The sequence below is a fragment of the Gorilla gorilla genome, chromosome 18, assembly GCF_029281585.2.
Source record: "Gorilla gorilla gorilla isolate KB3781 chromosome 18, NHGRI_mGorGor1-v2.1_pri, whole genome shotgun sequence".
NCBI classification, from domain to species: domain Eukaryota; kingdom Metazoa; phylum Chordata; class Mammalia; order Primates; family Hominidae; genus Gorilla; species Gorilla gorilla.
The window spans coordinates 28275787-28299989 of NC_073242.2; the positions used below are offsets into that span (position 1 = coordinate 28275787).

At 52.1% G+C, this 24203-nt stretch overlaps 1 protein-coding gene across 2 annotated transcripts in view; it reads left to right on the forward strand.

Annotated features, from left to right (window-relative positions):
* Nucleotides 1-6733, forward strand: part of SBK1 (SH3 domain binding kinase 1) — a 65277-nt gene extending 58544 nt beyond the window's left edge. For both annotated transcript variants that reach the window (XM_004057402.5, XM_031002928.3), the window contains exons 2-4: nt 258-490; nt 1868-2070; nt 2948-6733. In XM_004057402.5, coding sequence (XP_004057450.5) covers nt 258-490; nt 1868-2070; nt 2948-3793 — 1282 coding nt within the window. In that variant the 3' untranslated portion in view covers nt 3794-6733. The remainder of the gene's footprint in view (nt 1-257; nt 491-1867; nt 2071-2947) is intronic.
* The last annotated feature ends 17470 nt before the right edge of the window (nt 6734-24203 follow it).

Below are 24203 nucleotides of genomic sequence, written 5' to 3' on the forward strand. Positions count from 1 at the left end.
AGCGTGAGGCAGAGGAGCTGGTGCCACCAAGTGCAGGGTCTGGCAGTGACTGGTCTTGGGGGAGCTGACTCAGGCCTGGCCCCTGAGGCTTTGGGGAAGGCGACGCGACCAAGATGCTTGTCGCCCCCTTGTGGTTATCTTGGGCCTGGCATCCGGGTCCATCCTCAAGTTTTCTGGGTTCTGGGGAGGGCGGAGGGGCTGGAGGAGGGGACCCTTGCCTGATGTCACACTTCATGCTCACCACCCCTACCCAACAGGGAGAAGATGAGCGTGGGCTGCCCAGAGCCTGAGCCGCCCCGCTCCCTGACCTGCTGTGGGCCGGGGACTGCCCCTGGGCCTGGTGCCGGTGTGCCCCTTCTCACTGAAGACATGCAGGCCCTGACTCTCCGCACACTGGCCGCCAGCGACGTCACCAAGCACTACGAACTAGTCCGGGAGCTGGGCAAAGGCACCTATGGGAAGGTTGACCTGGTGGTCTACAAGGGCACAGGTGAACAAGTGCAGGGTGGCAGGGCTGAGAGGTTGGGGTGGGGCAGGGCTGGGAGGTTGGGGTCGGGGGACATGACCTTCCAGCTGGGCCGGGGCTCTCTGGTGCTCTGTGGAAGCCAGGAGGCAGGGTCAGGGGCCAGATGGAGAGGATGAGACCTGAGGCAGCCCAGGGGGAAGGAGACTGGGCAGATGGGGCAAGGGAGGAATCCGGGGCAGAGTGGCCAGGGTACAGGATGGGCTGCTGTGGGGCCATCTGGGGTGACTTTGAGACAGCCAAGGGGCTGTGCCAGGAGTGTCTGGAGAGGGCAGAGCTGCCGGCTGTGTCTGAGTATCACCAGCGTCTCAGGGATGTCTGGCCCCAGGAAGGTGGATGGAGAGTGAGGGTGGTTCCTCAGGAACAGGGTGCCACACTTAATGGGTGGTGGAAGGACCTGTGAGGTCAGTATTGCAATCACCATCTCTCAGGTGAGGACAGGGAGACCTAGGCCAATTCAGCCACATAGCCAATGCCCTGCAGCTACAGAGGCTGTGAACCAAAACGAGACCCCAGGAGTCATCTCCAGAGCCTTGTCGCTTAGTCACTGAGCTTGATACCTCCCCCACACTGTAGGTCACAGCCGTGCCACCCAGCCAGCCAGGGGCTGGGGCTGCGTGAGCTCCCACAGCTGCACGCGCTTGGGTCCAGGGGCTTTGTGCTAACTGAGGGCAGCAGGAGGAGCACCTAACATGGGGTCACCTGAGCTTTGTTACTTGCTTGCTGTGTGACCTTGAGCAAGTGACTTCACCTCTCTGTGCTTCAGAGTCCTTCTCTGTAAAATAGGGTAACATTAGTTCACAACCCATACAATCATAATGAAGTGTGAGTTGTGAATGTGCAGTGCTGAAGGCAGGGCCTGCGATGTGTAAATGCTCCGTGGACACACATGTGTGCTCCACCCAGCTATGTACCAGATGGGCACAGATGCTTGCCCAGGCACAGAGTTGTGGACACATGCCTTGCAGTGTCTCATTTCTTATTCATTCATCCATTTAGCAAGACAGGAAGCTTAGGGAGACCCGTTCTAGATGGGGTAGGCTGACAAGATAAATAAGCATATGGTGGGCAGGACAAAATGAGAGAGGTGGAGGACATCACAGGCCCCCTCGCCCCCTCCTCTTGGAGAGCTGCAGAGTGGGTGTAGAAGGCCCAGGTTGACCCTGCCTGCATGGCCTTGGGCAAGTCCTTTCCTCTCTCTGGGTCTGTTCCCATCCGTGAGATGAGGACAGTCATGCCTGCTGGGGACCCTGTTGCACCAGGGTCCAGAGACAGGCATGGGTGCATCCAGTGCGGAGGCACTGGGAGAGGGGGCTTCAACCCTGTTGCTGTTGCTCCCATCAGGCACAAAAATGGCACTGAAGTTTGTGAACAAGAGCAAAACCAAGCTGAAGAACTTCCTACGGGAGGTGAGCATCACCAACAGCCTCTCCTCCAGCCCCTTCATCATCAAGGTCTTTGACGTGGTCTTTGAGACAGAGGACTGCTACGTCTTTGCCCAGGAGTACGCACCTGCTGGGGACCTGTTTGACATCATCCCTCCCCAGGTACTCGGGATGGTGGCATAGGGTGGGGAAAGGGTCTTCAGGGTCCCAGAGTGTGAGAGTGGGAGTGGAGTCAGACCATTTAATTAACAAGTATTTACTGGGCGCCTGCTGTATGTCAGTTACCATTTGGGGAGGTGGGGCTGTGCAGTAAGGAAGACAAAAGTCCCTGTTCTAGTGGGAAACTGACACTCCACAGCGGGCCAGATAATAACAGATGGAGATGAGCGCCTAAAAGGAGACAGTGAGAATGATGGGATGAAGTCACTGGGCCCTCCCCTGGGGCTACACAAGAGGAGAGGTGTCAGATCCACCTGGGAAGGGGCCCTCAGAGGAAGCGACCCTGGAACCGGGACAGTGGGGGAGGGTTCCAGGCACTAGCTTTAAATCTGCTCTGCCACTTGCTGGCTGAGTGATGAGACCTTCGGAGCAGGTCCTCCTTTGCTGAGCACCTACTACATGCCAGAATCTGGAGACACAGATGCACGGACACAGCAGGGAACAGGACGGGAAGCTCAGGGAGCCCCGTTCTAGTTGGGGAAGACCGACGAGATAAGTATCTAGCAGGCAGGGCAAAATGACAGCAGGTGGAGGGCGCCGCGGACCCCCTCATCAACCTCCTGGAGAGCCGCGTGTCCCTCCTGGAGCCCCGATGTCCCCATAGGAGAAGCAGGCATGGTAGCCACTATGAGAATTGGATGAGACAGCGAGGGAAAGGGCGCTCAGCAGCATCCGGGCCGCGTCTGCGCGGTCGCCCCAGTTACTGGGGACAGGGTGGGAGGCGAAAACCGCCTTGCTAGAGAGGGAGCTGGAGGGGAGGGCGGCGGGGCGGGCGCTGGAGAGCTGGAAACTGAGCGCGGCTTCCCCCGGCCGCCCGCAGGTGGGGCTCCCTGAGGACACGGTGAAGCGCTGTGTGCAGCAGCTGGGCCTGGCGCTGGACTTCATGCACGGGCGGCAGCTGGTGCACCGCGACATCAAGCCCGAGAACGTGCTGCTGTTCGACCGCGAGTGCCGCCGCGTAAAACTGGCCGACTTCGGCATGACGCGCCGCGTGGGCTGCCGCGTCAAGCGCGTGAGCGGCACCATCCCTTACACGGCGCCTGAGGTGTGCCAGGCGGGCCGCGCCGACGGGCTGGCGGTGGACACGGGCGTGGACGTGTGGGCCTTCGGCGTGCTCATCTTCTGCGTGCTCACCGGCAACTTCCCGTGGGAGGCGGCGTCGGGCGCCGACGCCTTCTTCGAGGAGTTCGTGCGCTGGCAGCGGGGCCGCCTGCCGGGGCTGCCTTCGCAGTGGCGCCGCTTCACCGAGCCCGCGCTGCGCATGTTCCAGCGCTTACTGGCCCTGGAGCCCGAGCGCCGCGGCCCAGCCAAGGAGGTGTTCCGCTTCCTCAAGCACGAGCTCACGTCCGAGCTGCGCCGCCGGCCCTCGCACCGCGCGCGCAAGCCCCCCGGGGACCGTCCGCCCGCCGCCGGGCCACTGCGCCTCGAGGCGCCTGGGCCGCTCAAGCGGACGGTGCTGACCGAGAGCGGCAGCGGCTCCCGGCCCGCGCCCCCCGCCGTCGGGTCGGTGCCCGTGCCCGTGCCGGTGCCGGTGCCAGTGCCCGTGCCGGTGCCTGTGCCCGAGCCCGGCCTAGCTCCCCCGGGGCCCCCCGGCCGGACCGACGGCCGCGCGGACAAGAGCAAAGGGCAGGTGGTGCTGGCCACGGCCATCGAGATCTGCGTCTGAGTCGCCTCCGCCGCCCTCGGACCCGGGAGCAGCCCGGGCCCGCCCCGAGCCGGTGCCCGGTGCGGCGGTAGGGAATGGAGCCACCTCGCCGCGGGGCAGGGGGCGCAGCGGTAGACTAGGCAGGACGCGGCCCGGCACCTGGTCCGTCCCCGGCGGGCTGGTGAGGGGGCCACCAAAGACCCCTAGCGCGGCCTGGTGAGCGGGGGCTTGGCCCAGAGGAGCCAAGCCCCACAGACCCGAGAATTCGGAGGCCACCACACCACACCACACACACACACACACACACACACACACACACACACACACACACGCCAAGAGCAAGGGAGCTTTTCGGGCCACACTCCCAGACGCCTCCCTGAGCCCTGGAACCCGGACTCGTTGCTCCTGGCCTTCCATACCCCCTGGCAGATCATCCTTCGATCCCACCCCAGATCCCCTCCTCCTCGCCATCCCATTCTGCCCCCTCCCCACCCTGGGTACAGAAAGGGACTGAAGTGTTGGGCAGAGAGGGGGCTTAAGGCCCCTGGGCACAGGCTGGGATCAGGGCAGTGAGCGAAGGGCAGCTGTGTCCTGCCCTCCCTTCTGGAGGCTGGAGGGGAGAGGCCAAGCCCTTGGAAAATGTAGCAAATGTCTGGATGTCGCATAAGTGCGTGTATGTGCGGGACAGGCCCCGAGAAGCTAGTGACTCCTGCACACCCCCATTGCACAAATGAAATCACAGCCCAGGAGGGAGGGTAGCTTGGCACTGGCTGAGAAATAGAGCTCTCTCCCCGCCCCTCCCCCTAACCACAAGGGATTGTCCTGACAACTTGTGGGGATAGAAGGGCTCACAGGGCAGGGGTCTCAGCTGCCCCCATCCTTAGGGCAGGGGAGTGAGTGTGGAGCCGAGAGCAGGGCCCAGCTCCCCCTGCCAGCCGCACTGTCCCAGGCCCAGGGACCTCTGCCAGGTCCTCCCAGCCCTTGCCACACAGCCTAGACGTAGTAGCCTGGGCTTCCAGCAGGTGGCGAGCTGGTTCGTGCTGGAAATTTCTCCTGGGTTTCTTGGGGTCAAACACGCCAACCTCCAAGACCCCATCCTCACGTCTCCCACTTTTCTGGCGCTGGAGTGTGCAGGGCGTAGGACCTGCATGTGTGGGTGTGAGAATGGGGGCGGTGGACACCAGGGGGCTAGTGTGTGACTAGGTGTGTGTGCACATGTGTAGGGTGCAGACGCGTGGGTGCCATCCTTTGCGTTCAGTGACTGTGCGTCCAGACCCCTCACCAGCGCCCCCCCCCCCACCACACCCTGGTCCTCCCAGGCAGCTGTCCCAGGGCGCCCAGGCCTGCCTTGCACCACAGCCCTCAGGAAATCCGGCAAGGAGGCCCCTGCAGGTTGGTTCAGGCCCCCAGGCAGCAAAACAGAGACAACAGCACCCCCGCCTGACCCCCTGCCCCTCTCTGTGGAGGCCCGGGACCCCCGCAATAAGCACCACATGGGTGAGGCTGTCCCTGTCAGGGTCCCCTGCCAGGGTCCCTCCTGGGGTTCTGGGCCATTTGAGGGGCTCTTTGATGGGCCAGGCCGGCCAGCGTGAACTCCGAGCACTTTCTGGCTGGTGCCCCAACCTCTCCACTCCCCACTCATTCCCACCTTGAAAAAGGGCTATAGGTCCCCTGCCCTGCCCGGGTCCAGTTTACAAACAGTGTGGGGTGGCCCCAGGGCCTGGCCCCACTCTCCCCACTGTGCCCACTCCTCTCCAGACTCCACCTCCCCAGTAGGTATGGGCCCTCCACATGCCAGGTAAGTAGCAAACCCCCACTCCCTCCAAGGACCAGGTCTCAGAGAAGGCCCTGGTCACTGCCCCCGGCCCACCTGGAGCCCATCGGGGCTGCCTCTCCCAGCCGCGACTTCTCCTTTTGCCTTAGGCCTCGCGACATCCTGATCTCTCCTGCAATAACTAGGAATCGAGATTCCACAGTAGACGTCCCTTGCCGTGCTCTCTCTCCTCTCTCTCTCTCTCTCTCTCACTCTCTCTCTCTCTCTCTCTCTCCTCTCTTTCTCTCTCTCCCTCTCTCTGTTAAGATCCTGTTCGGGAGTTTCCCCAGCCGTTGTAGTATCTAGTATGTTAGAGTTGGGAGGGGACCGTAGTTATGTAGCCCAGCCCCCTCATTCCCAGAGGCACCCAGAGGGCCAGCCTCCAGCCTGACCCCAGAGCAGAACCGGAACACCAGGTTGGGGCCCTGGTGCTGCCACCTCCTCTGCTGGTCGGGCTGGGACCCTTTGCCCCTTAGGAGAGGTGTTGGTCACAGATGTTTACCTCAGTTTATGTCACTGTCGAAGAAACAAAAACTAATAGCAAAAAATAACACTGTAGACATGAAGACTTAGAAGACAAAAAAAAAAAAAAAAATCACACACAAAAAAATCTCCCCTGTTGCGATTTTTCTGTGAAGGTACAGTGTGTATGTGTGTATGTGTGTGTGCGTGTGCGTGTCTCTGTCCCATGCCGGGCAGGCCAGGGCATCCCGGCCTCTGTCCCAGACCCTGTGTCCCCCACACTGCCCCCTGTCCTTCGGTGCTTCCCAGAGACCCCTCTGAGCTGGCCTGTGGGGCACGGGAAGCCCCCTGGATGGGAGGCGGGGCCACAGGTCGGCTAGAGGGTCTCCACCAGGCCCACTGAACAGAACCCCACGGCTGCCAGAATGTTCTCTGAGCCCACACTGTGGCCAGTGGGACAGTCCTGGTGGCTGACATCAGCGTCCGTGCTTGGCTCAGGGCCTGGGGCAGGGTCCTGGGTAGAGTCCTAGCCCCAGAGCCCCAGCCCCTCATGTCTTGCCGCCCTTCCTCCATGTGTTTGTAAATACTCTGGCATCCTTTGGCCCTGAGAAGGTTTTTAAATGTGTTATTTACTTCTCTAAACATGACGATTGCTATAAAAAATAAACAAAAGTTTAGAAAAATGACCACTGGGTGGCTGTCTTTTCTCAAGTTTGGGGTGGAGAGGGCGGTGGGGGTGGGGGCACACAGGTACTCTAGAAACTGAAAACTTGGGCTGGGCGGAGTGGCTCACATCTATAATCCCAGCACTTTGGGAGGCCGAGGCGGGCGGATCACCTGAGGTCAGGAGTTCAAGACTAGCCTGGCCAACATGGTGAAACCCCCGTCTCTACTAAAAATACAAAATTAGCTGGGCGCGATGGCGCACGCCTGTACTCCCAGCTACTTGGGAGGCTGAGGCAGAAGAATCGCTTGAACCCGGTAGGTGGAGGTTGCAGTGAGCCGAGATCGCGCCATTGTACTCCAGCCTGGACAACGAGAGCAAAGCTCCATCTCAAAAAAAAAAAGAAAACTTGACCTTGACATAGGCTCTAGGCCTCCTGTGACCTCTCAGAACTTGAGCGTGAGGGGAACAGGACCCAGATTCTGGGACAAGGGGTAGGCAGTTGTCCCTTGCCTGGAGTTCAGCTTGTAGCCCTTCAGCCTGGCCAGAAAAGAAGCAAAAGCCCAGAGGGACGGGGCAGACCTGTTCACCACTCAGCACCTTTTTACCGAGCACCTTTTGTGTACCAGGATTCCTCCTAGGGGCTGGGGACACAGCACTGAGCAGGACAGACAGGGCCCCTGCCCTTAGGCAGCTGGTGATCTAATGATGAAGGCAGACATTGCCCAAACAGCAGGCTGGGCTCAGTGAGAGCATGGAACTGGGAGACCCATCAAGTTTGGATGAGCCCACAGACGCTCCCTGATGATGGGGCCAGAGCAGGGGACAGGAGAAAGCTGAAAGGGCCGGTCGTGGGTGTAGACTCCAGCAACAGTCAAGGCGGATGTTCTGAAGGAGGGGGAGCTTCCGTGGACTGTAGGGAGTTTCATGATTCAACACTCATTCAAACAAATATTTGCTAATTACCTACTCATGTCAACAGAGCAGCTCTGTTGGCTCTGCCTTCAAATACAGGCACATCCCAAGGCAGCAACTGCCCATTGCCTGCATTGCTGCCCCTGGACATGGCCTCCCTCCCTGGCCTAAGGCAGGAGCCTCTTCTGAGCCTCTGCAGGCTCTTCTTTTTTTTTTTTTTTTTTTTCAAGAGTTGGGGTCTCGCGTTGTTGGCCAGGCTGGAGTACAATGGCATAATCATAGCTTACTTGCAGCCTCGATCTCCTGGGCTCAAACAGTCCTCCCACCTCAGCTTCCCAAGTAGCTAGGACTACAGGCACATGCCATTGCTCTGGGCTATTTTATTTTTATTGTTACTTTTTGTAGAGACAGGGTCTCACTATGTTGCCCAGGCTGATCTCCAACTCCTGGACTCAAGTGATCCTCCTGCTTTGGCCTCCCAAAGTGCTAGAACTACAGGTATGAGCCACTATGCCCGGCCAGACAGATCCTTTTGATAAGATCTGTCACTATGTTCAGAACCCTACAGTGGCTTCCTATTCCACCCAGAAATCAAAGCTGAAGTCCTTAGAGTGGTCTCCAAGGTCCCACGAGCTCTGAGAGGTCACAAGAGGCCTAGAGCCTATGTCAAGGTCAAGTTTCAAGCCCAGCACATTCCAGCCTCATCCCTACCATCCCCTGTACTTCCTGCCAAGCATGTGCTCACCTGGAAGCCTTAAACTTTGCCTTGTACTCTCCCAGGGATCCCTCCCGCCCTTCCTTCAGGGTCAGAGCAAACTTCCTGAGCCGCCTAGGTGGAGAGAAGCCCTCCTTAGCCTGCTTCACTGCACACTGAGCACTCGTCACCACCTGCAGGACCATGTATTTGTTTGTTACCCATCTCTCCCCACTAGAATGGAAGTTCCATAAGAGCAGAGGCAGTGTTTGGCAAACTGCTACTTCCCTCCAGCCCCCACGCCTGGGACAGGGCCTGGTACGGTGATGGGAACTCCGTAACAACTTGTCAAATGAATGAATGCATGCCCGCTACTATTTTCGGGGCCAAGGAAACAGCAATAAACAAGACACACAATCCCTATCACATCCCCTGAGACATACTCTTTTTTTCCTTTTTTCTTTTTCTTTCTTTCCTTTTTTTTGAGATGGAGTCTTGCTCTGTTGCCCAGGATAGAGTACAGTGGCGCAATCTTGGCTTACTGCAACCTCCAACCTCCACCTCCCAGGTTCAAGCAATTCTCCTGCCTCAACCTCCTGAGTAGCTGGGATTACAGGCACATGCCACAATGCCCGGCTTTTTTGTATTTTTAGTAAAGATGAGGTTTCACCATGTTGGCCAGGCTGGTCTTGAACTCCTGACCTCAAGTGATCCACCCGCCTCAGCCTCCCAAAGTGCTGGGATTACAGGCTTGAACCACCGTGCCCAGTCTTTTTTTTTTTTTTTTGAGATGGAGTCTCACTCTGTCACCCAGGCTGGAGTGCAGTGGTGCGATCTTGGCTCACTGCAACCTCCGCCTCCGGGTTCAAACCATTCTCCTGCCTCAGCCTCCCGAGTAGCTGGGATTACAGGCACCTCTACTAAACCCTATCTCTACTAAAAATACAAAAATTAGCCAGGCCTGGTGGCATGAGCCTGTAGTCCCAGATACTCAGGAGGCTGAGACAGAAGAATTGCTTGAACCCAAGGAGGCGGAGGTTGCGGTGAGCCAAGATCGTGCCATTGCACTCCGGCCTAGGCTACAAGAGCGAAACTCCATCTCAGAAAAAAAGAAAGAAATACAGTGTGTAATAAATGTAACGTGCTTGAATCATCCCGAAACCATCCCTCCATCCTCATCTTCACTTCACCCCACCCCACCCCACCCCTGGTCCGTGAAAAAATGGTCTTCCACAGAACCAGTCCCTGGTGCCAAAAAGCGTGGCAACTGCTGTTCTAAAGAGCAAAACAGACATTCTATAAGTTACATAATTATATATGAAATGATGGGGTGGGGGCAGAAAGAAAAAGAGAGGGAGGGCAAAAAGAACAGCAAAAAGCCCTACCGGGGCAGAAAGGACTGCTACCCAAGTATTTGATTTGGTATATGTTAAAGAAAAGCTCTGTCATTTCAAAATGTCTGCCGCTTCTCTGCCAGGATAAGGGTGTCATCCACTTTAATGGATTGTTAGGGGATAGAGGAGAAATCTACAAAGGCAAAAGAGCATCACTGGCTCCCCAGCTTGGTGGACAAACATCACCTCTTCGGATCCCCCACTGAGCCACAGAGTGGCGGGACTTGCCACTAGGGGGCCCAGGCTTTCGGCAGCCATGGCTTCTGTCTCTGCCATTCACTCATGTCACTGCTGAATTCACTTGGGCAATATCAGGCATCCTCCAGGCTACAAAGCTTTTGCCCTGCCGTGCCCATGGCTTGACTGGAAGGGCTTCTAATCTCACCCACACGCTGCAAGAGAACTAGCCCTGTCCCTGTAGCCCCTTCTATCCTTTAATTTAGCCTTGGTCGCCTCCCCTGATCATGGCACATTCCTTCTTGAGGGTGCTGGTACCCTGTCCATAGTCTTCCATCCAGACTAATCAGTCTATCAAAAAGGTTCCAATAACATTAAACTTCCGGCCAGGTGCGGTGGCTCATGCCTGTCATCCCAGCACTTCAGGAGGCCGAGGCGGGCAGATCACTTGAGGTCAGGAGTTCAAGAGCAGCCTGGCCAACATGGTGAAATCTCGTCTCTAATAAAAGTACAAAATTAGCCCAGCATGGTGGTGCATGCCTGTAATCCCAGCTACTTGGGAGGCTGGGACAAGAGAATCCCTTGAACCTGGGAGGCAGAGATCGTGGTGAGCTGAGATTGCACCATTGCACTCCAGCCTGGGCAACAAGAGTGAAACTGCGTCTCAAAAATAAAAAATAAAAAATAAAAAAAACATTAAACTTCAAGTCCGGGTGCAGTGGCTCACACCCATAATCCCAGCACTTCAGGAAGCTGAGGGGGGTAGATCACTTGAGGTCAGGAGTTTGAGACCAGCCTGGCCAACATGGTGAAACCCCATCTCTACTAAAACTACAAAATTAGCAGGGCATAGTGGCAGGCACCTGTAATCCCAGCTACTGGGGAGGCTAAAGCAGGAGAATCACTTGAACCCAGGAGGTGGAGGTTGCAGTGAGCCGAGATCACACCATTGCATTTCAGCCTGGGTGATAGAGCAAAGCTCCATCTAAAAAATTAAAATAAATAAAATAAAATAATAAAATAAAATAAATTAAACTTCAGAAGGAAAGAGAGTTGTAGCCTTGATTCCTTTTTTCCCAAGACACTCCTTGAGGCCTATGCAAATTTTCCCAACTCGTCAGCAGTCACAGCTAAGCGGGCCAAAGCAAGGGCTAGTGGAAGGAGTGATCGCAGACCCCATGACACCCTTCACACAGAGCCATAGATGACTACTCAACTTACGGTCACGTCACCATGGGAGAGTCACCAAACAGCATCTCTCTCTCTGAAATGTCAACATCTATACACCCATCTAGTGTCTGGTTTAGGGTGGAAATGTGGGTGTAAGAAAAGTAATTTAGAGGTAATTACTGGCAGCTGAGGGGAGGAGACTGTTCCTCACCCAGCCTTGGGTTAGTGGAGCTTTGGTGCAATGGACAAAAACAGAGGTTTTGATTTGGAGGCGAAGAAAGGGGACAATGGCTCCAGAGGCCAAGAGCAGAGAAGGACAGCCAGGAGGTGGGCTGAGCATGGTGGACTCAGGAGATGGGGAGCCCCATCTTGGGATGCCTCAGAGACATTGTGGAGGGGGCCTGGTTTTCCTTTTTGAACATTTTTTATTGTTATTATTAATTTATTAATTTATTTTTTATTTTTATTATTATTTTTTGAGATGGAGTCTCACTCTGTCATCCAGGCTGGAGTGCAGTGGCATGATCTTGGCTCACTGCAACCTCCGACTCCCATGTCCAAGCAATTCTTCTGCCTCAGCCTCCCGAGTAGCTGGGACTACAGGTGCACATCACCACACCCAGCTAATTTTTGTATTTTTAGTAGAGACGGGGTTTCACCATATTGGCCAGGCCGGTCTTGAACTCCTGACCTCGTGATCCACCTGCCTCGGCCTCTCAAAGTGCTGGGATTACAGGCATGAACCACCGCACCTGGTCCTTTGTTTTTTTCTTTGAGACAGAGTTTCACTCTTGTTGCCCAGGTTGGAGTGCAATGGCGCAATCTCAGCTCACCGCAACCTCCACCTCTTGGGTTCAAGTGATTCTCCTGCCTCAGCCTCTTGAGTAGCTGGAATTACAGGCATGTGCCACCATGCCCGGCTAATTTTGTATTTTTGTAGTAGAGACGGGTTTCTCCATGTTTGTCAGGCTGGTCTCGAACTCCTGACCTCAGGTGATCTGCCTGCCTCAGCCTCCCAAAGTGCTTGGATTACAGGGGTGAGCCACCATGCCTGGCCTACAAACTGTTCTATCAGCAAGGTCTTTATGACCTGTATCTTGTGCCAACCTCCTGTCTCATCCTGTGACTTAGAATGCCTTAACCTCCTGGGAATGCAGCCAAGCAGGTCTTAGCCTTATTTTACCCAGCCCCTATTCAAGATAGAGTCACTCAGGTTCAAATGCCTCTGACACTCCTGCCTCAGCCTTTCAGACAGCTGGGACTATAGGCACACACCACCAGGCCTGGCTAATGTCTTAATTTCTATTTTGTAGGGACAGGGTCTTGCTATGTTGCCCAGACTAGTCTCAAACTCCTGGCCTCAAGCCATCCCCCCACTACAGCCTTGTAGAGTGCTGGGATTACAGGCATGAGCCACCACGCCAGGCCTTGATTTTTCTTAGTATGTGGGCTCAAGTCATTCAATGTTGATGTTAAAGGAAAATGGGGCCAGGCACCGTGGCTCACACCTGTAATCCTAGCACTTTGGGAGGCCCAGGGGGGCAGATCACCTGAGGTCAGGAATTCAAGACCAGCCTGGCCAACATGTCAAAACCCCATCTCTGCTAAAAATACAAAAATTAGCTGAACACATTGGCTCATGCCTGTCATCCCAGCACTTTGGGAGGCCGAGCTGGGTGGATCACTTGAGGTCAGGGGTTTGAGACCAGCCTGGCTAACATGTACTAAAACTACAAACATTAGCCGGGCACAGTGGTGGCTGCCTGTAATCCCAGCTACTCAGGAGGCTGAGACAGGAAAATCACTTGAACCCGGGAGGCAGAGGTTGTAGTGAGCCAAGATCGCGCCACTGCACTCCAGCCTAGGCGACAATATAATAATAATTATTTTTTTTTGACAGAGACAAAAAATAATAATGATACTTTTTTTAAAAAAAGGAAAATGGGAGGTGATTGTAGAAGGTAGAGGATTTGGAGTGATAGTTCATTACAATTGTAATAAGGACCACAAGATGCTAAGAGTAATGAGATGTAGCGGACGTCTGCTATTTTTGCCTGTTCAGCATCCACTCGTTCTGCTTTGTGTGATAGCACCCCAAGCTTCCTTTGAACCAGTCCTTCCTTCAGCGGAGGCCGACCCCACCCCTTTGCTCTGTGGGGTGGCCACATGACCCAGGTCTAGCCAGTCAGCACATTCCATCTCCAAGCGGCAGCTGTGTGCCCCTAGCCCAAGCTAGGCTGCTCCTGGCCTTGTGTACCTATTAGGGGAAAATGTGTTCTCTTTTCACTGGAGTTGCTAAGCATGTGGGATGTAAGCCTGGACTTGCTGGTGGCTGCCTTTGCCACTGCTTAGGGAGATTCTGGCCAGGCATGAAGCCAGCACAGAGTAAATGAAGCAGGGCCAGGAGATGAGGAGAGATGGATTCTGATTGCGTTATATGAGTACTAGGATCTGTGTCTGAAATCCAAATGGCTTTTTCTTTTCTTTTCTTTCTTTTTCGAAATGGAGCACACTCTGTCACCCAGGCTGGAGTGCAATGGCACGATCTCAGCTCACTACAACCTCTGCCTCCCGGGTTCAAGTGATTCTACTGCCTCTGCCTCTTGTGTAGCTGGGATTACAGGCACACACCAACACACCCGACTGATTTTTGTATTTTTAGTAAAGACAGGGTTTCACCATGTTGGCCAGGCTGGTCTTGCACTCCTGACCTCACGTGATCTGCCCCACCTTGGCCTCCCAAAGTGCTGGGATTACAGGTGTGAACCACTGCGCCCAGCCCCAAGTGGCTTTTTCAATTACATGAGCCAACATATTCTCACAAGTCCATTCGAGTTTGGTGTCTGTTACTTGCAAATAAGGGAGTTCTGATTGGTTCCCAGTGAAACCTCATCCGTAAGACCTCTGAGCTACCAGTATCCATGGGGCTTGTCCTATAACAGCTCTTGTGCAATCCAGTAGCCTTGAACACTGGAAGCCACTGAGCCCTTCTGTGACTAGATGCACACCTCTGAGGCTAAGATTACTGGTGTGCTCATTCGGACCAGTTTGGTCTCAGTGACTGAAAACTCAACCCAAACTTGTTCATTTGGAAAGGAAAAGTCAACCAGGCACAGTGGCTCATGCCTGTAGTTCCAGCACTTTGGGAGGCTGAGGTAGACAGATCGCTTGAGCCCAGGAGTTCAAGACCAACCTGGGCAACATAGCAAAACCCTGCCTCTACAAAAAAAAAAAAAAAAATTCTTTTTTTTTCGAGACAGAGTCTCGCACTGTCGCCCAGGCTGGAGTGCAGTGGTGCAATCTTGGCTCACTGCAATCTCCGCCTCCCGGGCTCAAGCGATTCTCCTGCCTCAGCCTCCTGAGTAGCTGGACTACAGGCGTGCACCACCAGGGCCAGCCAATTTTTGTATTTTTAGTAGAGACAGGGTTTCACAATGTTGGCCAGGATGGTCTCGATTTCTTGACCTCGTGATCCGCCTGCCTCGGCTTCCCAAAGTGCCGGGATTACAGGCGTGAGCCACTGGTGCCTGGCCTCTACAAAAAATATTTTAAATTAGCAGGCATGATGGTGCACGCCTGTAGTCCCAAATGGGCAAAGTTGTTCTCTGATTGGCTGAGGTCTTTGTCACCTGCTCCACCCCTGAGCTGGAGCCCCACCCAAAGTAATTGACTGAAAGGGGGTGTTCTCCAGTGGGAAATTAGGTAAGGTGTACATTATTTGGCCCTAACTCTTCACCCTTCCCCCTACCCATGCCCTTGGCCATGTAATTTTGCAGTGCCCTCCTGTCACAGGCAGGATGACCTGATGCCTCTTTTTTCTTTTTTGAGATGGAGTCTCACTCTGTCGCTCAGGCTGGAGTGCAATGGTGCAATCTCAGCTCTCTGCAAACTCCACTTCCTGGGTTCAAGAGATTCTCCTGCCTCAGCCTCCCAAGTAGCTGGGATTACAGGCGCCTGCCACCACACCCAGCTAATTTTTGCATTTTTAGTAGAGAAAGCGTTTCAACATGTTGGCCAGGCTGGTCTTGAACTCCTGACCTCAGGTGATCCTCCTCGCCTGCCTTGCCTCCCAAAGTGGTGGGATTACAGGCATGAGCCACCACGCCCGGCCCTGCCTCTTGAGCTGGGGAGTTCAAGACCAGCCTGGGCAACATAATGAGATTTCAGCTCTATTAAAAATAATAATAATTAAAAAAAAAAGAATGGCCCTACCTTTCACTGGCAGGGAAGGGTGAAGGGCCCTCCTGTCATCTCCAAATCATAGTACTGTCCCCACCAGCCATAGCTGATCATTTTAGGAGTGGTTCCAAGGAGTCCCAAGCTGGGCCCATTACAGCCTCTCCTGGAGGGTTATAATTGAGATGAGAAGCCAATCAATATCCTCTATAATTAAAAATATGAGAACTTAGGAGTCGTGGGGCAGCTGTGTTTAGTTGAAAGCCTAGAGAAGCAGAGAGAGTCCATGTGTTTGTTACTTATGGTAATGCTGGCTGCTGGAACAGATAAGCCCCGAAATCTCTGTGGCTTAACATCACAGAAGTTTATTACCTGCTCAGATAACAGTCTAAGGCAGATGTGCCACATGGCAGTTCAGGGACCACTACCTTGTGGTTCTGCTGTCTCTCGGGTCCTCGGCTGGTAGATAGCAAACAATGCAGACAGGAGAAGACAGATCCATGATCTTAACCGTCTCAGCCCCAGACAGGGGACCGCGTCGTTTCCACCCACCTTCCATCAGCAATAACCAGTCACATGAGCACATCTAACAGCAATGAAGGCAGGGAAATACATGCCCAGGAAGGGAGGAATCAGTTTCTTTGCAGAGGAGAGAGGGAACAGAAGAGAGGGAAAGGGGGAAAATAGAGAGAGGGAGGGAGAGAAAGAGAGAAGAACTAATAAGAAAGCCCAGGCACAGTGGCTCACATCAGTAATTCTAGGGCCTTGGGAGGCAAGACAGGAGAATCACTTAAGGCCATGAGTTCAAGGGCAGCCTAGGCAACATAGTGGGACCCTATCTCCACAAAAATAATAATATTATTATTATTAAATAAAATAAAAGGAAGAGACAGCCATGAAGATAACTAGCTGAGGCCAGGTACAGTGGCTCATGCCTATAATCCCAACACTTTGGGAGGTTGAGGTGGACAGATTGCTTGAGGTCAGAAGTTCCAGACCAGACTGACCAACATAGCAAAACCCCATCTCTACTAAAAATACAAAAATTAGCTGGGCGTGGTGGCAGGCACCTGTAGTCCCAGCTACTCGGGAGGCTGAGGCAGGAGAATCACTTGAACCTGGGAGGCGGAGGATGCAGTGAGCTGAGATCATGCCACTGCACTCCAGCCTGGGTGACAGTCCCAAGGTGGCGAGTTCCAGCAGACCTATGAAGGACTGGCTCCAGGGTCCCTGAGCACAAGGTTGCAAGGCCATGTTGTCACACTCTGGACCTCTTATGAGTACAGACAGACCCTGGCTCTGGAGGAGCCAGGTCAAAGAAAACTGCCCTCGTGAGGCTTGGGGATCTCTTATTCCTTTTCTTTTGACAAACTGACTTCTCTGATGATATCAATGATCCATATACATAGGAAAGAATTAAAATAAAAGTGGCCTGGATGGCCGGGTACGGTGGCTCACGCCTGTAATCCCAGCACTTTGGAAGGTTGAGGCAGGTGGATCACCTGAGGTCGGGAGTTTGAGACCAGCCTCACCAACATGGAGAAACCTTGTCTCTACTAAAAATACAAAATCAGCCAGGCGTGGTGGTACATGCCTGTAATCCCAGCTACTCAGGAGGCTGAGGCAGGAGAATCACTTGAATCTGGGCGGCGGAGGCTACAGTGAGCCGAGATCACGCCATTGCACTCCAGCCTGAGTGACAAGAGTGAAACTCCGTCTCAAAAACAAAACAAAACAAAACAAAAAAGTAGCCTGGTACAGTGGCTCATGCCTGTAATCCCAACACTCTGGGAGGCTGATGCAGGAGGACTGCTTGAGGTCAGGAAGTTCAAGACCAGCCTGGGCAACATAGCAAGACCCTGTCTCTACTAAAATAAAAAATTAGGCTTGGCATGGTGGCTCATGCCTGTAGTCCCAGCTACTTGGGAGGCAGAGGTGGGAGGATCGCTTGAGTCTGGGAGGCAAAGATTGCAGTGAACAGACATCATGTCACTGCACTCCAGCCTGGGCCACAGAGCAACACTCTATCTCAAAAAAAAAAAAAAAAAAAAAAAACCCAAACAGGAGGCATGGTGGCACGCACCTTTAGTGCCAGCTACTCAGGAGGCTGGGGTGGGAGAATCACTTCAGCCCAGGAGTTTGAGGCTGCAGTGAGCCGTGATCAGGCCACTGCATTCCAAACTGAGTGACAGAGTGAGACCCTGTCTCCAAAAAAAAGTATTTTTAAAAAAGTACAGGAAAGAAAGTAAATAGGCCAGGTGTGGTGGCTCACGCCTGTAATCCCAGCACTTTGGGAGGCGAAAGTGGGTGGATCACCTGAGGTCAGGAGTTTGAGACCAGCCTGGCAACATGGTGAAACCCAGTCTCTACTAAAAATACAAAAATTAGCTGAGCATGGTGGCACACGCCTGTAATCCCAGCTACTCGGGAGGCTGAGGCAGGAGAATCACTTGAACCCAGGACGCAGAGGTTGCAGTGAGCTGAGATGCTGCCACTGAACTTTAGCCTGGGTGACAGAGTGAGACTCCATCTCAAAAAAGAAAACAAAAAAACAAGAAGGTAAGTAAAAGTCAGCTAGAATCCCATTACCCTGAAATAGCCCATTTCATTCAGTGACCGCCCTTCAAGCATTTCCTTATGAAAACAAACACCCATGAACACACATGGATATGTATGTAAGCGGGCCATACACATGAGCATCGTTCATCACGGGCAGCCTTCTTCCTTCTCTTGACTTACTTCCCACCCTCCCTCTCCCCCATTGCATCCTTCCCCAGTGTCAACTGAAAAATAATACTGTCTTCCTCCATTTAAGAGGTTTTCCTTCTTATAAAAGGTTGCAGCCTGTAGGCTGGGAAGCATAGCCTCCAGTAGAGACCAAAAGCAGGCACTTCAAGGGAGGGAAGAGTGGAGGAGAAATGTATGCCAAACAGACTGGCTAAATATACATATTATATTGGTCTGTTCTTGCATTGCTGTAAAGAAATATCTGTGACTGGGTAATTTATTTTAAAAAATGAGGTCTGGCTGGGTGCGGTGGCTCATGCCTGTAATCCCAGCACTTTGGGAGGCCAACGTGGGCAGATTGCCTGAGCTCAGGAGTTCAAGACCAGCCTGGCCCAACATGGTAATACCGAGGCTCTACAAAAAAAAAATACAAAAAAAAAAAATTAACCAAGCATGGTGGTAGGTGTCTGTAATCCCAGCTACTCTAGAGGCTGAGGCAGGAAAATCACTTGAAACCGGGAGGCAGCGGTTGCAGTGAGCAGAGATCGCACCACTGTACTCCAGTCTGGGCAACAGAATGAGACTCCGTCTCAAAAAAATAAAAAAGAGGTTTAATTGGCTCGCGGTTCAGCAGGCTGTACAAGCACGGTGCAGGCGTCTGCTCAGCTTCTGGGGAGGCTTCAGGGAGCTTTTACTCATGGTAGGAGGCAGAGTGGGAGCAGACACATCACATCGTCAAAGCAGGAGCAAGGGGGCGGGGAAGGCGCCACACACCTTCCAACAACCAGATCTCGTGTGAACTCACCCACTACCCCGAGGACAGCACTAAGCCATCATGAGAGATTCACCCCCATGTCCCAAACACCTCCCACCAGGCCCCACCTCCAACACTGGGGATTACATTTCCATAGGAGATTAGGGCAGGGACAAACATCCAAACTGTATCAGATATTTAAGAGGTTACAGGAGGAGCTACGAATATTCATGAAGGAGAGGGCGTGCACATACTCAGTAAACAAACATGCATCCCATATTCACTTTGGGCTGGAGACTTAACATGTAAGGGCATTACAGTGAGGCCCTGGATGTCAGACGGTAGGTAAAGCAGAGGGCATGAAAGCATTCAGCGTGCAGCCTCTGTAAACCCGCCAGGACCAGTCCATGTTAGTGGCCTCTTGTCAGGAGAAAGTTACTGAAATCAGGCTGGGTGCGGTGGCTCACGCCTGTAATCCCAGCACTTTGGAAGGCTGAGGTCAGGAGTGCGAGACCAGCCTGGCCAATATGGTGAAACCCCATCTCTACTAAAACTACAAAAACTAACTGGGCATGGTGGCTGGTGCCTGTAATCCCAGCTATTCGAGAGATTGAGGCAGGAGAATCTCTTGAACCTGGGAGATGGAGGTTGCAGTGAGCCAAGAACGTGCCGCTGCACTCCAGCCTGGGTGACAGAGTGAGACTCTGTCTCAAAAAAAGAAAAAAAAAAGTTACTGAAATCAGTCTCTTGTCCAGGCAATGCTGTGGCTATGGCTTATGGAATGGGGAAAGGTGTCTGTTAGTCACCGTCTGGTGGTCCAGTTGCAACAAGGCCACTGCTTGTTTAGCTACTAGACAAAAAGAGAACCCTTGTGGCAGTTAGAGCATAGTTTGTTCTTTTTTTTTTTTTTTTTTTGAGGCGGAGTTTCGCTCTGTCACCCAGGCTGGAGTGCAGTGGCACGATCTCAGCTCACTGCAACCCCACCTCCTGGGTTCAAGCGATTCTCCTGCCTCAGCCTCCTGAGCAGCTGGGACTACAGGCGTGTGCCACCACGCCTGGCTAATTTTTGTATTTTTAGTAAAGATGGGGTTTCACCATGTTGGTCAGGCTGGTCTCAAACTCCTGACCTCGTGATCCACCCACCTCAGCCTCCCAAAGTGCTGGGATTACAGGCGTGAGCCACCGTGCCCATCAAGTTTATTCTTTAAGTGTGGAACTGCATGACTTAACCTTTACTCAGCGTGTTATAATTTGGTATCTTATTGCCACAAAGAGTCCATTCTGTGAATCTTATTCTTTTTTGTTTATTTGTTTTCTTTTGTTTGTTTTTGTTTTGGGACAGAGTCTTGCTCTGTCACCCCTACTGGAGTGCAGTGGCATGATCACTGCGCACTGCAGCCTTGACCTCCCAAGCTCAAACAATCCTCCCACCTCAGCCTCCCGTCCCAGCTGGTCTCAGCTGATGGGGCCAGACACCATGGCTCATTCCTGTAATCCCAACACTTTAGGAGGCTGAGGTGGGAGGACCGCTTGAGGCCAGGAGTTTGAGAACAGCCTGGGCAACATAGTGAGATTCCATCTCTACAAAAAATTGAAAAACCTTAGCAGGGCATGGTGGTATGCGCACCTGTAATCCCAGCTAGTCGGGAGGCTGAGGCAGGAAAATCACTTGAACCCGGGAGACAGAGGTTGCAGTGAGCCGAGATCATGCCACTGCACTCCAGCCTGGGCAACAGAGCAAGACTCGGTCTCAAAAAAAAAAAAAAAAAAAAAAGGAGAAAAAGAAAACCTTGAAACTAAATGCATAATTTCCTGTTGTAATTCTTTGGCCATGTCCGTTCTTTGTGGAGCCTCTATTCAGTCAAATTGTCCTGTGGGCCAACTCATCTTGGCAGGATAAAAGCCTCCTTATGCAGTCTTGCCTTCCCCAGAGAAAATAAAGGGGGTGGGGGAGGGCCAAAGAAAATTAAGACCCTCCCCCTCCAAAAAGAGAAACAACAAAAAGCATGCAAGGATTAACATGCTATCTGCAAAGTCACCACCCTGCCCACAGTGTGGCCTTTCACTTCACTGAGTAATATATTGTTTGTAATACAACAATGTAATCAGCTTCTTCATTCCAGAACAAAATTTTGCTTTACTATCATCATATACCCAGAAGACCCATTAAACTGTGTTTTCAAAAGAGCAGCCTTTCCTTAGAGATAAATTTTACAGCTACCCCTAGAGTAGTTCTGTTGGCCAAAGCCTCTTAGCTTGCTAGTGAAAGAAACGAAGTCAAGCCAGCTTAAGCAGAAAAGGAGAATTTGTTCTGAGGATACAAATATATAGTAAGGTACCAAAAAAGAATTTATCATTGGCCAATTTGGATAAGGTGCCCTCCTGTAACCCTCCTGTAATCTAATCAACACTGGTAGAGAGATGAGGTGACAGTATACCAAATGGCTTTTGATGAATCTTTGCTGTGAACTAGAAGGGATTAAGTTATGCTCAACTAATGGTTTGCAAATGGCTGAATGGTAGGGAGGATCCACATGAACGATTTCTAAATAACAAAACCAATAGCATGTATCTCATTTGTCCTTTTTCCTTTCCAAAGAGTCAACAATTACTGTATGAGTCAATTATCTTTATAAAAACTACATTCATTAACACAAATGCAAGATCTCAACTATATATCTTTAGTTATATACATGTATACACATATATGTGTATGTATACATACATTATCCTCAAAGACAACTAATTTAGAGCGTTCCTCATCCCAGTATCTCAGAGAAATACAAAGCAGTTTCTTAGACTTGGCACCATTGAGACTTTGGGCCAACCAGATACTTCTCTGTTGGGTGGGGAGGAGGCTGTTCTGTGCATTGTGGGATGTTCAGCAGCATCCCTGGCCTCTACCCAGTAGGTGACAGTAGCACTCCCCTCCTCCCCACAGTAACATTCAAAAATATCTCCAGATGTTGCCAAATGTCCCTGGGGTACAAAACTCTTCCAATTAAGAACCACTGGTATAAACAAGTCAGCTGGGAGTGGTGGCACACACCTGCAGTCCCAGCTATATGGGAGGGTGAGGCAGGAGAATTGCTTGAGCCCAGGAGTTTGAGACCAGCCTAGCCAGAATCTCTGCCTAGCCTAGGCAGATCTCTACAGAAAAATACAAAAATTAGCCATAGTGTTGGTGTGCACCTGTAGTCCCAGCTACTCAGGAGGCTGAGACGTGAGGATCAGTTGAGCCCAGGAGGTTGAGACTGCAGTGAGCTATGATCTCCCCACTGCATCCCGCAACAGGGACCCTATCTCAAATAATTAATTAATTAATGGAAGAAAGAAAGAAATCCTAGCTTTGTCATTTACTCTATTACTTTGGGCAATTGCCTTATGTTTCCAGAACTTCAATTTTCTTATGTACAAAATGGGAATAAATTTTTGAGCTATTTTAGAGCTATCGTAAGGATCAGAGCACATAATCACAAACCACAAAATATGTCACAGTGTACAGGACAGGGCAGGTTCTCTGTAAATGACAGTATTTGCCCATTTATTTTTCTGTAAATATGAAATATACTAGAATACTTGATGTGGTTACAATCAGGTGGAAACTGACCTATGAGGGAGACAGACAGATAGGCACGGTCTTTTTTGTTTGTTTGTTTGTTTGTTTGTTTGTTTTTTGAGACGGAGTCTCGCTCTTTCGCCCAGGACGGACTGCAGTGGCACGATCTCGGCTCACTGCAAGCTCCACCTCCCGGGTTCATGCCATTCTCGTGCCTCAGCCTCCTGAGTAGCTGGGACTACAGGCGCCCGCCACCACGCCCAGCTAAATTTTTTGTATTTTTAGTAGAGACGGGGTTTCACCATGTTAGCCAAGATGGTCTCGATCTCCTGACCTCGTGATCCGCCTGTCTAAGCCCCCCAAAGTGCTGGGATTACAGACGTGAGCCACTGCGCCCAGCCAAGAGATAGGTAGAGTCTTTATCTGTTCGTGCGGCTATAAGAAAGTACCAGAGACTGGGTTATTTATAAAAAACAGAAATTTTGGCCAGGCACAGTGGCTCACGCCTTTAATCCCAGCATGCTGGGAGGCCAGGGCAGGTGGATCGTGTGACCTTAGGAGTTCGAGATCAGCCTGGGCAACGTGATGAAACCCTATCTGTACAACACTATGAAAAAAAAAAAAAAGCTGGGTGTGGTGGTGCATACCTGTAATCCCAGCTACTCAGGAGGCTGAGGTGGGAGAATCACTTGAACCCAGGAAGCAGAGGTTGCAGTGAGCTGAGATCATGCCACTGCACTCCAGCCTAGGTGACAGAGACCCTGTCTCATACAAACAAACAAACAAAACCCAGAAATTTCTTTCTCACAGTTCTGGAGGCTAGGAAGGCCAAGATTAAGTTACCAGCAGGTTGGTATCTGGTGAGGGCATGGTGGCCATTTCCAATACGGCACCTTGCTGCTATGTCCTCCCGGGGGGACCAGTGCTGTGTCTTCAAGTGACAGAGGGATGTAAGGGCAGTGAAAGGGCCTAGCTCATTCCCGCCAAACTTTTTATGAGGTTACTAATCCCATGCCCTCATGACTTAATGATGCCCCACCTCTTAATACTACCAGACTGGTGGTTAAGTTTTAACATATGAATCTTGGGGAACACATTCAGATCACAGCAGATATATTGTAGAAAAGAATAGTCCGTAAATTCCCCAGCAGTAACACTTCGCATATTTTGCCTCTTATTACTTGGAGTATACTGTGTTTCATATGGCTTTTTAAACTTTGTAAAAACTGCAGCAAGTGCCTGATTACTTAGGGCTTGTTTATCTAGTGACAGACTATTTAGTCCATTAATTTTGTGCTGTACAATAGGAAAGAGAGAGAAAGAAAATGACTTCTGCAGAGACTGAATCATCTTTATGTCCTCTATGGTAGTTGGCACTTAGTAGATATTAAATAAAAAACAGGCTGGGCAAGACGGCTCATGCCTGTAATCCCAGTACTTTGGGAGGCTGAAGCAGGTGGATCACTTGAGCTCAGGAGTTCAAGACCAGCCTGGGCAACATGGTAAAATCCTGTCTCTACAAAAACTATAAAAAGTAGCGGGATGTGGTGGCATGTGCCCATAGACCCAGCTACTTGGAAGGCTGAAGTGGGAGGATTGCTTGAGCCCGGGGCGTGGAAGTTGGACTGAGCCAAGGTCCAGCTCCAGCCTGGGCCACAGAGGGAGACCCTGTCTCAAAACAAACAAACAAATCTCTTTAACTCCCAAAATGGAAAGTTCTCCAAGATATATGTTAAGTGATTAAAAAAAAAAAAAAAGGGGGCCACCCTGGCATGCTGGCTCATGCCTGTAATCCCAGCACTTTGGGAGGCCGAGGAAGGCAGATCACCTGACGTCAGGAGTTCGAGACTAGCCTGACCAACATGGGGAAACCCCGTCTCTACTAAAAATACATAATTAGCCAGGTGCGGTGGCGCATGCCTGTAA